This window comes from Copadichromis virginalis, linkage group LG16 (genome assembly GCF_057382275.1).
Source record: "Copadichromis virginalis isolate Kocher_CV1m ecotype Utaka linkage group LG16, C_Virginalis_male_GT1.1, whole genome shotgun sequence".
In the NCBI taxonomy this organism is placed as follows: domain Eukaryota; kingdom Metazoa; phylum Chordata; class Actinopteri; order Cichliformes; family Cichlidae; genus Copadichromis; species Copadichromis virginalis.
In genome coordinates this window covers 22,590,020-22,602,757 of record NC_140633.1, presented here as the reverse complement: position 1 = coordinate 22,602,757, position 12,738 = coordinate 22,590,020, and the positions used below count along the sequence as shown (strand labels likewise).

At 38.7% G+C, this 12,738-nt stretch overlaps 1 protein-coding gene across 7 annotated transcripts in view; it reads right to left on the bottom strand.

The window, feature by feature from the left end:
• Window positions 1-248: 248 nt before the first annotated feature.
• Window positions 249-12,738, bottom strand: part of LOC146690762 (uncharacterized) — a 29,424-nt gene continuing 16,934 nt past the window's right edge. For 4 of the 7 annotated variants that reach the window (XM_085433847.1, XM_085433845.1, XM_085433840.1 and 1 more), the window contains 5 exons: window positions 12,248-12,454; window positions 10,038-10,202; window positions 9,203-9,403; window positions 6,993-7,157; window positions 249-2,260 (listed from right to left, as the gene is read on the bottom strand). In XM_085433847.1, the coding sequence (XP_085289973.1) occupies window positions 2,040-2,260; window positions 6,993-7,157; window positions 9,203-9,403; window positions 10,038-10,202; window positions 12,248-12,454 (959 nt within the window). In that variant the 3' untranslated portion in view covers window positions 249-2,039. The remainder of the gene's footprint in view (window positions 2,261-6,992; window positions 7,158-9,202; window positions 9,404-10,037; window positions 10,203-12,247; window positions 12,455-12,738) is intronic. The other 3 variants (XM_085433844.1, XM_085433842.1, XM_085433846.1) reach the window with 3 other exon arrangements.

Here is a 12,738-nt window from a genome sequence, read left to right as displayed (position 1 = left end):
AAGTGTTTTAAAAAATTGCATAAAAATACTCTAAAGAACCTTTTAAACGTAGATATGCAGACAAATTGCCATTATGACTTTATTTTCTTACAGATATGCATAACAAATACCCTTTTTCTTTCATTAATTTAATTTAATCTTGTCACAGTAAAACTGTACTGTATAAGATTGTGATGAATGAAATTTCCCCTTAACACATACACATAAAGCTAGAGCTTTTAAAATACTATTGAACATACTGTATCATCATCATCATTTTTAAAAGAATATATTTACATGTAGTTGTCAAACAAACACATTCACTAACTAGAAGTGCCAAGATACACAAGAATACATTATTTCATGTAATTTCTGTTGCATAATTTCAGACCAGCCCTCTGCAGTGGTCTGTAAGATGACTAACTCTGTGGTATTTTTAGAAGCTGTTTTGTTAGCATAATAGTATTTGCTGATTTATAGGAGCTCTTTGATATCTTATCTACTTTGAAAAAACAAAATGAATGGTGACCTCCGGTCTTAAGTCTCTGATATAATTGTCTGCTTTTGTTTTCAGTGTCTCCTACCGTTAATCTGTCTGTTTTTCTGGCCTCGCTGAGCAAATAATGTCATGGTCCGCGGCCTGGCGTCTGAGGTGCTGATGGGATGCCCACTCCCGTGGGCGTGGCCGCTGACTCCACACCTGCATCCCATCCCAGGCGATCGCCAGGTGGACCATTTAATCCTGCCCAGCCTGCTGCTCCACGCCAGTCCGTAATCGTCCTTCAGCGATCACTGCTCGGCGTGTTTTGAGTCACCAGCCTGTCCACCTGCCTGTCCAGAATTTGGATCACGATCAACCCCAGCCGCCTCGCCCTTTCTGGAGCTTCTCCCCACGGACCCTCACCCCTCCCTCCGGTTCCCTTGGCCCCGCTATCATCGTAAGACGCGTACACTACCTCCCCTCGTATGCTGCCGGTTTACCCGCACCCCAATAATCCTTTTTTCTTTTTCTGTTTCAGCCTCCCACGGTCCCGCTCTCGGCGTTTCCTGCGCGATTCTTCTCCCGGTCCCTCGGTTTCTCTGGTTCCGTGCGTTTTCTCCCTTCTACTCTCCCGGGACACTCTCAGTTATAATAAAGTTTATTTTTTCTCTTGTACCGCTGTGTGTGTGTTCTGCTCCTGGGTCCAGCTTGTGTGTTGAACTTCGGTTCTTGACAAATAATTGTTTGCCTTTGTTCTGACTCAGACTGAAGGACATCTACACTCTTTTCAGCTGTAGACTGGATCTTTACAAAGATTTTACAATTTCAGTTTTGAGATCTGTTTCCTTCTGAACTACAATCAATAGGTTCACTTCTTTTCTGAAAGCCTTTCCACTATAGCCTTTCATCATGGCTTTTCCTGTCTGTTTTTTTCTTATTCTAGGCCACACGGTGGACTTTACTATTATTCTTTGTGGTTTCACCTTTGTTTGCCTCACCTGTGTGTTTTATGCCTGTGTTTTATGCCTGGATTACATGTAAATGTACCCTGTGGATGAAAGATCCAATCTAATAACATTTAGCAGGCACACACTCACTCACTGTAAAGGAATCTCATATACACAAATGGAAGCACTCACTTGAATGAGAAAAAAAATCATTTTTTACTCTTTTTACATGTATGTGGGGTGAATGTAGCACTGTAAGTTCAGTCTGTTTGAAAGCTCAACTGAACCGAGAGAGAAAAAGGCTAACATTTGTGAAAAGACAGTACTTTTGAGAAAATTGTATGTAAATGACACAATGCTACTGGGCTGCATGTGCTGCATCAGAATCTTTAGAAAGGCGTTCATTAGTTTAGCCTTTTTTTAATGATCGGGCTCTGTTGCTACAGGGTTACAGTTACTATTGCCTTGTCCCGAGGCAGAATTCTTTGCTTTCATCACCTCTACCACCTGATATGATCAGAAACTTCTTGCTGATTGTCCTCTCCCAAGCGTGTAGCTTTTTGTGCTCATTTCTCTCTAGTATTCAGATAAGGAATGGTAGATAACTCTTCTTTCCCATTTATGACAGTAGATTAATTTCCTTCCCCCGAGCCTGATGACTTTCCAACAATTTCCTTATTAGGTTGTCCAGTAGCCTGTTCTTTGTTGGAGCCATCCACATTTTCCCCAGCATCATTTTTAGATGCCATCGTTGGAGAAGCTGGGGCCAAAGATGAAAGCGGCTCTGCAGCTGACAGAGAGGCATTATTTTCAGGAGCAGACATTTGGTCGTCATCTGCTTTTTTCACCAAGTCTGAAATAAACAGTAGAAAGATTAAAAAAAGAATGTGCGCTAGTCTGTTAATAACTTGTAGTCAAAGACACCAGTATAGCTCAGTTCGTTGAGCAGCTGACCCATATACCAAAGAGGTACTGCAGGGGCCTGGCTTTGATTCTGACCTGGGACATTTGTCATTCTATCAGCACTCTGACCCTCCTTTCCTCTCTGATCTGTACCTGTTATAAAATAAATCTTTAACAGGGAAAAATACTTTACAGTTAAAATAAACTAGTCCTATTCACTGGATGTTTAATCAAAATGGTCATAGCCAAAAAAAACAGTTTTCAAGAAAGCCACAGACTGCATTAAAATAGTTAATCAAAATAAATGTCAACTGAATTTAGCGCATATTCAAAGTTGTAATGTGTATATAAACTAGAATTCGTAGATAGAAAGAAAATACTGAACTGTTAAGTATAAACAATAAAAGACAGTGATGCTGCCACATACTTTGTACTTTGTATCATGACACAAATACAACTGACCCTACACTAAACCATAAACTCTACAGGTTAACAATAAATGCTCCTCCCGTTGGTTACTTGCATTGATTTACTCGGTACGGCTGCTCTAATAAAGTGAAAGTGTTTGAAATAAGTGCTTCACAGTGCAAGAAAGCACAGAGAAATCATGAAAGAAACATAAATTTGACAGCAAATTGATTTTGAAAAACTTATTTATCGGTTTGTTTTTTATTGTTATTTTTTAGGCTTCTTTATTTTTGTCCAGTTGATTATAATGTTATGTATACTGTGATCAACTTTGATGGCCATAGTGAGAAGTGACATTAGGTACAGAAAAACTTTAGTTCAGTTTCTGTTTAATAATTAGCAATAAACAAATGGCCCTTTTTAAAACATGCATAATCTTCAGTAAAATGAGTAGAAACAAAAGGATTTCTGTATTGTTTTTTTTTCACATTTCTTCCTGACAATTAAAGCTCTTCCAACATCATCCAAAAATATCTTTGTGTGATTTTAAAGGGAAAAAAATATGTCACATTGATAAAATCTGCATAATTTTACTTTAAATTATTTTAAATTATTCAAAAATACTCAAAATACAAAAAGCACACTAAACAACAGTGAATCATTTTGTCTGTTAGAGAAACAGTCAAATATTTGGCACACTAACCCTAAACACCAAATTATATTTCATGTTCAAAAACTTGTCAGCTTTTGTCTTGCTAACTAATTTTTTTCCTGTGACTATTCTGAATCTAGCTTTCATGGTATACTTTCAAATAGGGATGGGTACCGCGGTTCTGACATAAACGGTAGTAACCAGACCGAAAAGCAGCAAACATTTCGGTGCTTTATTTCGGTGTTTTTTTTTTCCTGAGCTGTGATACACTTTAGATTCTAGCCAATCATTTTATGTTTCCAAGGATAGTAGGCGGGGCCAGGTACGTACGTTCTTTTAGAGCAGAGCTACAGATTAAAAATGACCAAGGCAAAGCGGTCAAAAGTCTGGCTGTACTTCACAGCAAAATATGCAAACTCAGCAGCCTGCAACAAGTGCTTTAAGCTGATACTGTGATACTGTCAAAGGAGGTAACACCTCGAATCCGATGAAACACCTGGCGACGCATAGGGCTGGGCGATATATCGAGTTTTTTTAAAAAATATCGATATATTTTTATACGAGATATAAGATGTGACCATATCCTTTATATCAATATATACGTTATAATTATAGTTGTGGAGCCACAAGTTTGCCTCTCTTTCGTCCACTTTTGTCTTTACGCAACGTTACTCCACCTCGCCTCTCCTTCACTGAACACAACTCCCCCTCCTCCCTCATAGCTTCACCTGCAGGCAGCGACAAGATGAACACTGCAAATCTCCGTTAACGAGTTACTGCGCATTCCTCCGTGCGTGGGGCTGGACGGCGTCAACATGCTAACGAGCTAACCACGCTAACGCCATGCAGCCCACAGGGGCTGCACAGCCTAAAATCCTTTCATTTTCTCAAAAGTTGACAGCGCGCCTTATGTATGAATTCTGGTTGTGCTTGATGACCGCGAACCGATTTTATGTGGAACACGGCGCTCAGCAATCTGTCAAAAAATGTTTTAGTACGACTTTGGTAAGCTACGGGGCTGCACCGCTTGATGGACTGTCGGAGCGGCTACCGAGGAGCCTCACGTAGTAATACGCACTGTGCTTCAACGTAATATTACCGTATTGTGTGTGTATAATGACCATAAATGTCACCTGTTAACAAGAGACATGGTTACAAAGAGGATTTCAAACTCAAGGCTGTCAGTCACGCAGTAGAAGTTGGGAACAGAGCAGCTGTGAAATCTGCCTATGTTATTATGCTCAGCGTCTTTTAGTTTACATTTTGACTGCACAATTGTGAGCTTTTTGTTATGGACAAAAACAACATACTACTTTTATTTATGGAGCATTATTTTTAATAAATGCTCATAATTTATTTTTGAGTAGTTTTTTTTCATGTACATCTATGCTTTATGTTAATAAAAGTGCCTGTGTGACATCTGGGACACAGCTTTGACTAAGAACTCTCTTTTTGTTCTTACTTTATGGCTTTAAAAAAATATCGAGATATATATCTTATATCGCCATCTAGCTAAAAAATATCGAGATATGAATTTTGGGTCATATCGCCCAGCCCTAGCGACGCATAGCGTTTTTTTTAAAAGCCCAGAAATGCGCCGTATGATAGCTTGCTGCGAGACCTCACACCGAGCACATCTACTGCGGGTGGGTTGCCTGTTATCGGACTCGGAGTTAGCAACATCCCCCAAAAACACGAAGAGGAGAGTCCTGGCCCCTAGCCCTACCAGTGTAGCAGAAATGATGACGGTCTGGGGTGTGGGGCCTCCCTGCTGCTGCGGAGTCGGGGTGGTCTGCCTCTCCCCACCGCAGGGAAAAGGGTAACACCACCTGGGTCTGGGTGCAATTCCCCCCTCCAGGGGCAAGGGTACCTAGACCCGGTTTGTAGAGTACGCTTGGGGAGTGTGATTGTGTGTACAGCGTCTCTTTATGTCTGTCTCCACGTTGGTGGAGTGTGGAGTGAGTGCATATGAGAGCATGAGGGTGGGAATGGATGTTTGTGTCTGTGGGTGCCTGTATGTCTGTGTCTATATGTCAGGTTGGGTATCAGACGCCACCTCTCTGGGGACACCTCAGGCCCTCCAAGGTTTGGAGGCCTATCTCCACCCACCACCACTTCCCCTGCCGGTGGCGGACTCCCTCAGGTGTCGGTGTGTTGGTGGTTCTTTGTGTCTGGGGGTGGGCGTCCGGGTACACACCGGCTCACTCCTTGGCGGCCGCTTGTCGGGGCCTGGGGCCTGGGGCTCGCTCGGGCCCCTTTGGAGGTGGGGTGCCCCCGGCCTCTCGGCCTGGGGCTCGGTCACTCAGGCACAGCTGGGGGCCGGCGGAGCTCACGAGCGCGTCACTGCAACTCCCCCTGACTTCTGCTCCGCGGCTGCTGGGCGAGCCCTCATCTGGGACTCTCCTCAGCTCTTACTGGAACAGTGGCGCGGCTGCCCCTCTGTTGGTCTTCCATGGTCTCTTGTGTTCTGGGGGCCTCTGGATGTCTGGAGTTTTGATCTCCTCCATACCCGCTTCACACCCTGGAGGACGGGGCTGTGGCCCCCCCACACTCCCTAGCAGATCATTACATGGAGAAACCTTTGGAATGCAAGCATGCTGATCCACACAGGTATGCACACGGGTGTTCACAGATGCGGACTAAAGCTTTCTTGGCTGCTGCCTCAAAGCACACTGTGCGCTGTCTATCTTGCGTGCTGCACAATATCGTTTATTATTTAGTAAATATTGATATCTATGACTAGCTAGTTTATTGTGATGGTGCTTTGTTTTCTCTATTATTATGTTGCTCTTTGTTGTTTGCTGTCTCCTCTGTTTGTTTTTTTTGTTTGTTTTTTTTTTCTCCATACAGGTGACCCAGGAGTTCTTTTTTTTTTTTTTCTCTCTCTTCCCCCCCCCCTCTCACCGTCTCTTCTCCCCTTTGGTTTTCTTTCTTTCTCTCCCCCTCTTTCTCTCATTCATTCCCCCTGTCCTATTTATAAAAAAAAAAAAAAAAAAAAAAAAGACAAAGGATGAACTGAAGCTCTGCCATCACGTAATGTCGCATACTGCTGTTTCTGATGTCATTTAAAAAAAAAAAAAAAAAAAAAAAGAAAAAAAAAAAGAAATGATGACGGATGATGATGGCAGCAGCAGCCGTTCTTCTCTGCGTGAGTAGCTTAATGTTGTTCGTGTGTAATTTACGTTGAGTAGGCTAACCACTTATTAAATTAATGCTTGTAAGGTGAACTAGCAAACATCATCATAGCTACATGCGGCTGTCTTCTTGTTTGATGGCAGATACTCCCTTCACCCTGGCCAAAAAGGCTAAAATGACCAAAGAAAAAGTGGAAAACAGTTAAACATGAGAGGTTTTTGGACAAAGTTTGTGTTTTTTCCATTGTTTAAGCACTGCTTCCAGCCAAGAGTAATGCCATAAATCCCCTATAGCTGCAGAAAAGGCTAACATTGTTATCTTTTTACAAAAAAACAGCTGACTATGAGAGGTTTTTGGACAAATTTTGTGTTCTCCATTCTTTAAGCACCGGTTTAAGCACCGTTTAAGCACCGGCACCGTTTCAAAAGTAACGGTTTGGCACCGGTATCGGATAAAACCTAAACGATACCCATCCCTACTTTCAAACCTGGATTTTTAGGAGCAGTGGATGATTGCAGACCAGATTCTGTGGCCCCACTGTGTTCTTCTTCTCTGGCTGGATTTATATTAGCTTGTCCTTTTCTGATTTTAAAAGACTTTACAGGCACAACAGGCTTAACTTTTTTGGGCTCATCTTTGTTGTTTTCCACACCTGAGACAGAAAAAGGAAAAATATTGCTTCAGCAAGAAGCTGCCTTGGGAGTTAGTAGGTGGTAGTGCTGCTAAGTTAGTTTGGTTAATGACGTTTTAGGTTAATGTATGCATGCTCACAATGTTTAATCTTTTCCATGTTCACTATTATAACTTTTCATCTGCTAATTAGGACCAAACTTGAAGCTTAGGTTGCTGGTGATGAAAAGCTTGTTTCTTGACGTACTTTAAAAATATAGTTTAGACATGAAGCCACAAGTTTATACAAAATTCCAGCAGTCACCAAATGCTAGAAGGAAACTATCAACATTAAAGAAATGAAACCAGTAAGTGCCAAAAATGCAGTACGTTACACTGCTGCAGTACTTTAGGGTGACTCCATGAACAACTCAATCCCCACAGATCAGTGTTACATTTAACACTTTAACTATGATTTAGTTTTAGTGTGATTTAGGCATTTCAGTTATTTCTGTTTTAGTCTATTTTTAGTTGACTGAAAATCTAAAGATTCACTTGACTAAAATATATAGTTTAAAGGTTTGTTTTGTTTTTACCCGTTTTTGAACTGTGACAAATGTGTCCTTTGTTTATTGCATTTTCATGAGAAACAAGAAACATGGGAGCTAGTTGTGCTGTACCATTTGCCAGGGGCAGATCAAATGCTGATCATTCTAACTGCATTACTTCTAAACTGGTCCCACCTTTCTACACAACTTAATTAGTTCTCATTGGACCTCGTTTCTACAGATCTTTTTTGTCATTGACAAAAAATGTCAGTATCATTATCATCATTTTATTTCCCATGCATTCAGTTTTATTTAGTTAACATCTTGTTTTTGTCAGAAAATCAAAGGTGGCTGATAAAAATAAAATGACAATGATTTATTTACAAAATTAACATCTGCACAGACCCTGATAATAAAGTGGTGACCGTCTTTATAGCTACTGGTTAAAATTTTATGAAGCTTAAAGTCATACATCATTTGATGTGAGGTCACTTTACATGATAGGTAGGTGCTACCAGGCCTCGTCTCTTGAACTTGTTTGTGGTGTTGGCGGCTTTTGGAGCATTTTGGTAAATGACTTGTTTGTGGTAACTACACAACCGGATCATCAGCGGTCTCAGCTCTAGTTTTTGTGTGTGTTCTAACATTTTACACTTTATTTAGGACCAAATAGCAAACATGTGACAGGCAAAGTGTACATGTATGAATATATATAGGACCATGCTTCAAAATATCAACCACATAATTTATTGTCTTAATATGTCATGACATATTAAGACAATAAATTGTCATAACATGGTGACAGGCCCAGCCATTAAACCACTTGTCAGTCAACTGTCTAATTACTTTTGAACCTCTGAAAATGGAGGTGTATGTTTTAAAAAACTTACTGAAATTCTTAAACAGTAATGCAATATATTTATCCAACCCTTTAAATTAAAGCTGGATGTTTGCATTTAAATCACATCTTGATTGTTTGACTTAACTTTCACTGTGGTGATATGCAGAGGAAAAAATTGCAAAATAATATTTCATGGGCCCAAAAAATAAACTTATGCACCTGAGTGTTTCTTCATACTATTTACTGATTTAAGACAAATACTGTCTGATGCCATCTTCTAAAATGTACATTTTTCTTTACTCTGTTCAATCCTATTAAAGAGCTAATTTTATATTCTCTATGCTTCACTGGATTTAATGTCAAAAAATGTATGTTTGTCTGCCTCTAATATGTTGTCTGTCTGTCTGGATCTTTGCCTATTCTGTCCTGATCTTTTGTATGAGGGACTGTATGTATAATATCAGAGGAGTATTGAAAGGTACTGGTGTTGAATAGTTTTGACATTATGGCGCTCCAAGACTACAGACTATATAAAGGCAGTTTCACTTATCTCTTTCTTCCTGGACACCTACACCATCTTATTCACTGTTTTCTTTAGATACATGTTTGCTCATTATTTTCATGAAGTCTTTTTCAAAGTGCGACTCTTTCTGTACCAGAAAAACAAAAAAAAGCAGTTTATAGCTGTTGTTTCTGCACCTGTTTGATCAGGAACGGTCAGTGGATCTTCCTTCTTTGTCTTGTCATCTGATTCCTTTTCTTTTTCTTCTGTGACCTGTTCTGAGCTGACATCTTCCCCAACAACAGGTGGCTTGTTGATCGAAGATGAACTTGGCTGGTTAGCTGAAGAACCATTTTCAGTAGAACCCTTTGGTTCCTCATCTTCCTGTTGCTCTGATCCTGAAACAAACGGGGGAAAAAAGTTTAAAAAATCCACTAGTCTGCTAAAAGATGGTAGTAGGGTTAAATAGTTTGGAGGGAAACTTGGTTTATTCTAAACCAGTCTTTCTCCAGTGAGGTGTAAAGATGGGTCAGGAAAACGAAGAAGCCATTTCCCAATAAATATATTAAAATAAACCAAGTAAAGTAATTTTTAAAGACATGTTTTCCTTCTAAACTAGGAAATGTTATTGTAATCATCAAAGGATGACGACTGGTTCAAAGAGTAACAAAATCTTTTCAATGCTGGTTTTCAAATTCTTTTTTAGATAACAAAAAGACATTTTCCACTGTCACCCAAATTATATACAATGCTCCAGACGTCATGATGATGTAGATGTTAATTAATATTAATAAGAATTCTATAATATAATATATAGAATTATTATAGAATATATAATATAATCTTTGGTAAAATGAAGAGTAACAAAAAGATTTCTGTATTGTTTTTTTCACATGACAATTAAAGCTCTTCCAACGTCATCCAAAATATCTATGTGTGAATTTAAAAGGACAAAAATATGTTATATGGATAAAAGGTAAAAAAATTTCCTGTGACTATTCTGAATCTAGCTTTCATGGTATACTTTCAAACCTGGATTTTTAGGAGCAGTGGATGATTGCAGACCAGATTCTGTGGCCCCACTGTGTTCTTCTTCTCTGGCTGGATTTATATTAGCTTGTCCTTTTCTGATTTTAAAAGACTTTACAGGCACAACAGGCTTAACTTTTTTGGGCTCATCTTTGTTGTTTTCCACACCTGAGACAGAAAAAGGAAAAATATTGCTTCAGCAAGAAGCTGCCTTGGGAGTTAGTAGGTGGTAGTGCTGCTAAGTTAGTTTGGTTAATGACGTTTTAGGTTAATGTATGCATGCTCACAATGTTTAATCTTTTCCATGTTCACTATTATAACTTTTCATCTGCTAATTAGGACCAAACTTGAAGCTTAGGTTGCTGGTGATGAAAAGCTTGTTTCTTGACGTACTTTAAAAATATAGTTTAGACATGAAGCCACAAGTTTATACAAAATTCCAGCAGTCACCAAATGCTAGAAGGAAACTATCAACATTAAAGAAATGAAACCAGTAAGTGCCAAAAATGCAGTACGTTACACTGCTGCAGTACTTTAGGGTGACTCCATGAACAACTCAATCCCCACAGATCAGTGTTACATTTAACACTTTAACTATGATTTAGTTTTAGTGTGATTTAGGCATTTCAGTTATTTCTGTTTTAGTCTATTTTTAGTTGACTGAAAATCTAAAGATTCACTTGACTAAAATATATAGTTTAAAGGTTTGTTTTGTTTTTACCCGTTTTTGAACTGTGACAAATGTGTCCTTTGTTTATTGCATTTTCATGAGAAACAAGAAACATGGGAGCTAGTTGTGCTGTACCATTTGCCAGGGGCAGATCAAATGCTGATCATTCTAACTGCATTACTTCTAAACTGGTCCCACCTTTCTACACAACTTAATTAGTTCTCATTGGACCACGTTTCTACAGATCTTTTTTGTCATTGACAAAAAATGTCAGTATCATTATCATCATTTTATTTCCCATGCATTCAGTTTTATTTAGTTAACATCTTGTTTTTGTCAGAAAATCAAAGGTGGCTGATAAAAATAAAATGACAATGATTTATTTACAAAATTAACATCTGCACAGACCCTGATAATAAAGTGGTGACCGTCTTTATAGCTACTGGTTAAAATTTTATGAAGCTTAAAGTCATACATCATTTGATGTGAGGTCACTTAACATGATAGGTAGGTGCTACCAGGCCTCGTCTCTTGAACTTGTTTGTGGTGTTGGCGGCTTTTGGAGCATTTTGGTAAATGACTTGTTTGTGGTAACTACACAACCGGATCATCAGCGGTCTCAGCTCTAGTTTTTGTGTGTGTTCTAACATTTTACACTTTATTTAGGACCAAATAGCAAACATGTGACAGGCAAAGTGTACATGTATGAATATATATAGGACCATGCTTCAAAATATCAACCACATAATTTATTGTCTTAATATGTCATGACATATTAAGACAATAAATTGTCATAACATGGTGACAGGCCCAGCCATTAAACCACTTGTCAGTCAACTGTCTAATTACTTTTGAACCTCTGAAAATGGAGGTGTATGTTTTAAAAAACTTACTGAAATTCTTAAACAGTAATGCAATATATTTATCCAACCCTTTAAATTAAAGCTGGATGTTTGCATTTAAATCACATCTTGATTGTTTGACTTAACTTTCACTGTGGTGATATGCAGAGGAAAAAATTGCAAAATAATATTTCATGGGCCCAAAAAATAAACTTATGCACCTGAGTGTTTCTTCATACTATTTACTGATTTAAGACAAATACTGTCTGATGCCATCTTCTAAAATGTACATTTTTCTTTACTCTGTTCAATCCTATTAAAGAGCTAATTTTATATTCTCTATGCTTCACTGGATTTAATGTCAAAAAATGTATGTTTGTCTGCCTCTAATATGTTGTCTGTCTGTCTGGATCTTTGCCTATTCTGTCCTGATCTTTTGTATGAGGGACTGTATGTATAATATCAGAGGAGTATTGAAAGGTACTGGTGTTGAATAGTTTTGACATTATGGCGCTCCAAGACTACAGACTATATAAAGGCAGTTTCACTTATCTTTTTCTTCCTGGACACCTACACCATCTTATTCACTGTTTTCTTTAGATACATGTTTGCTCATTATTTTCATGAAGTCTTTTTCAAAGTGCGACTCTTTCTGTACCAGAAAAACAAAAAAAAGCAGTTTATAGCTGTTGTTTCTGCACCTGTTTGATCAGGAACGGTCGGTGGATCTTCCTTCTTTGTCTTGTCATCTGATTCCTTTTCTTTTTCTTTTTCTTCTGTGACCTGTTCTGAGCTGACATCTTCCCCAACAACAGGTGGCTTGTTGATCGAAGATGAACTTGGCTGGTTAGCTGAAGAACCATTTTCAGTAGAACCCTTTGGTTCCTCATCTTCCTGTTGCTCTGATCCTGAAACAAACGGGGGAAAAAAGTTTAAAAAGTCCACTAGTCTGCTAAAAGATGGTAGTAGGGTTAAATAGTTTGGAGGGAAACTTGGTTTATTCTAAACCAGTCTTTCTCCAGTGAGGTGTAAAGATGGGTCAGGAAAACGAAGAAGCCATTTCCCAATAAATATATTAAAATAAACCAAGTAAAGTAATTTTTAAAGACATGTTTTCCTTCTAAACTAGGAAATGTTATTGTAATCATCAAAGGATGACGACTGGTTCAAAGAGTAACAAAATCTTTTCAAT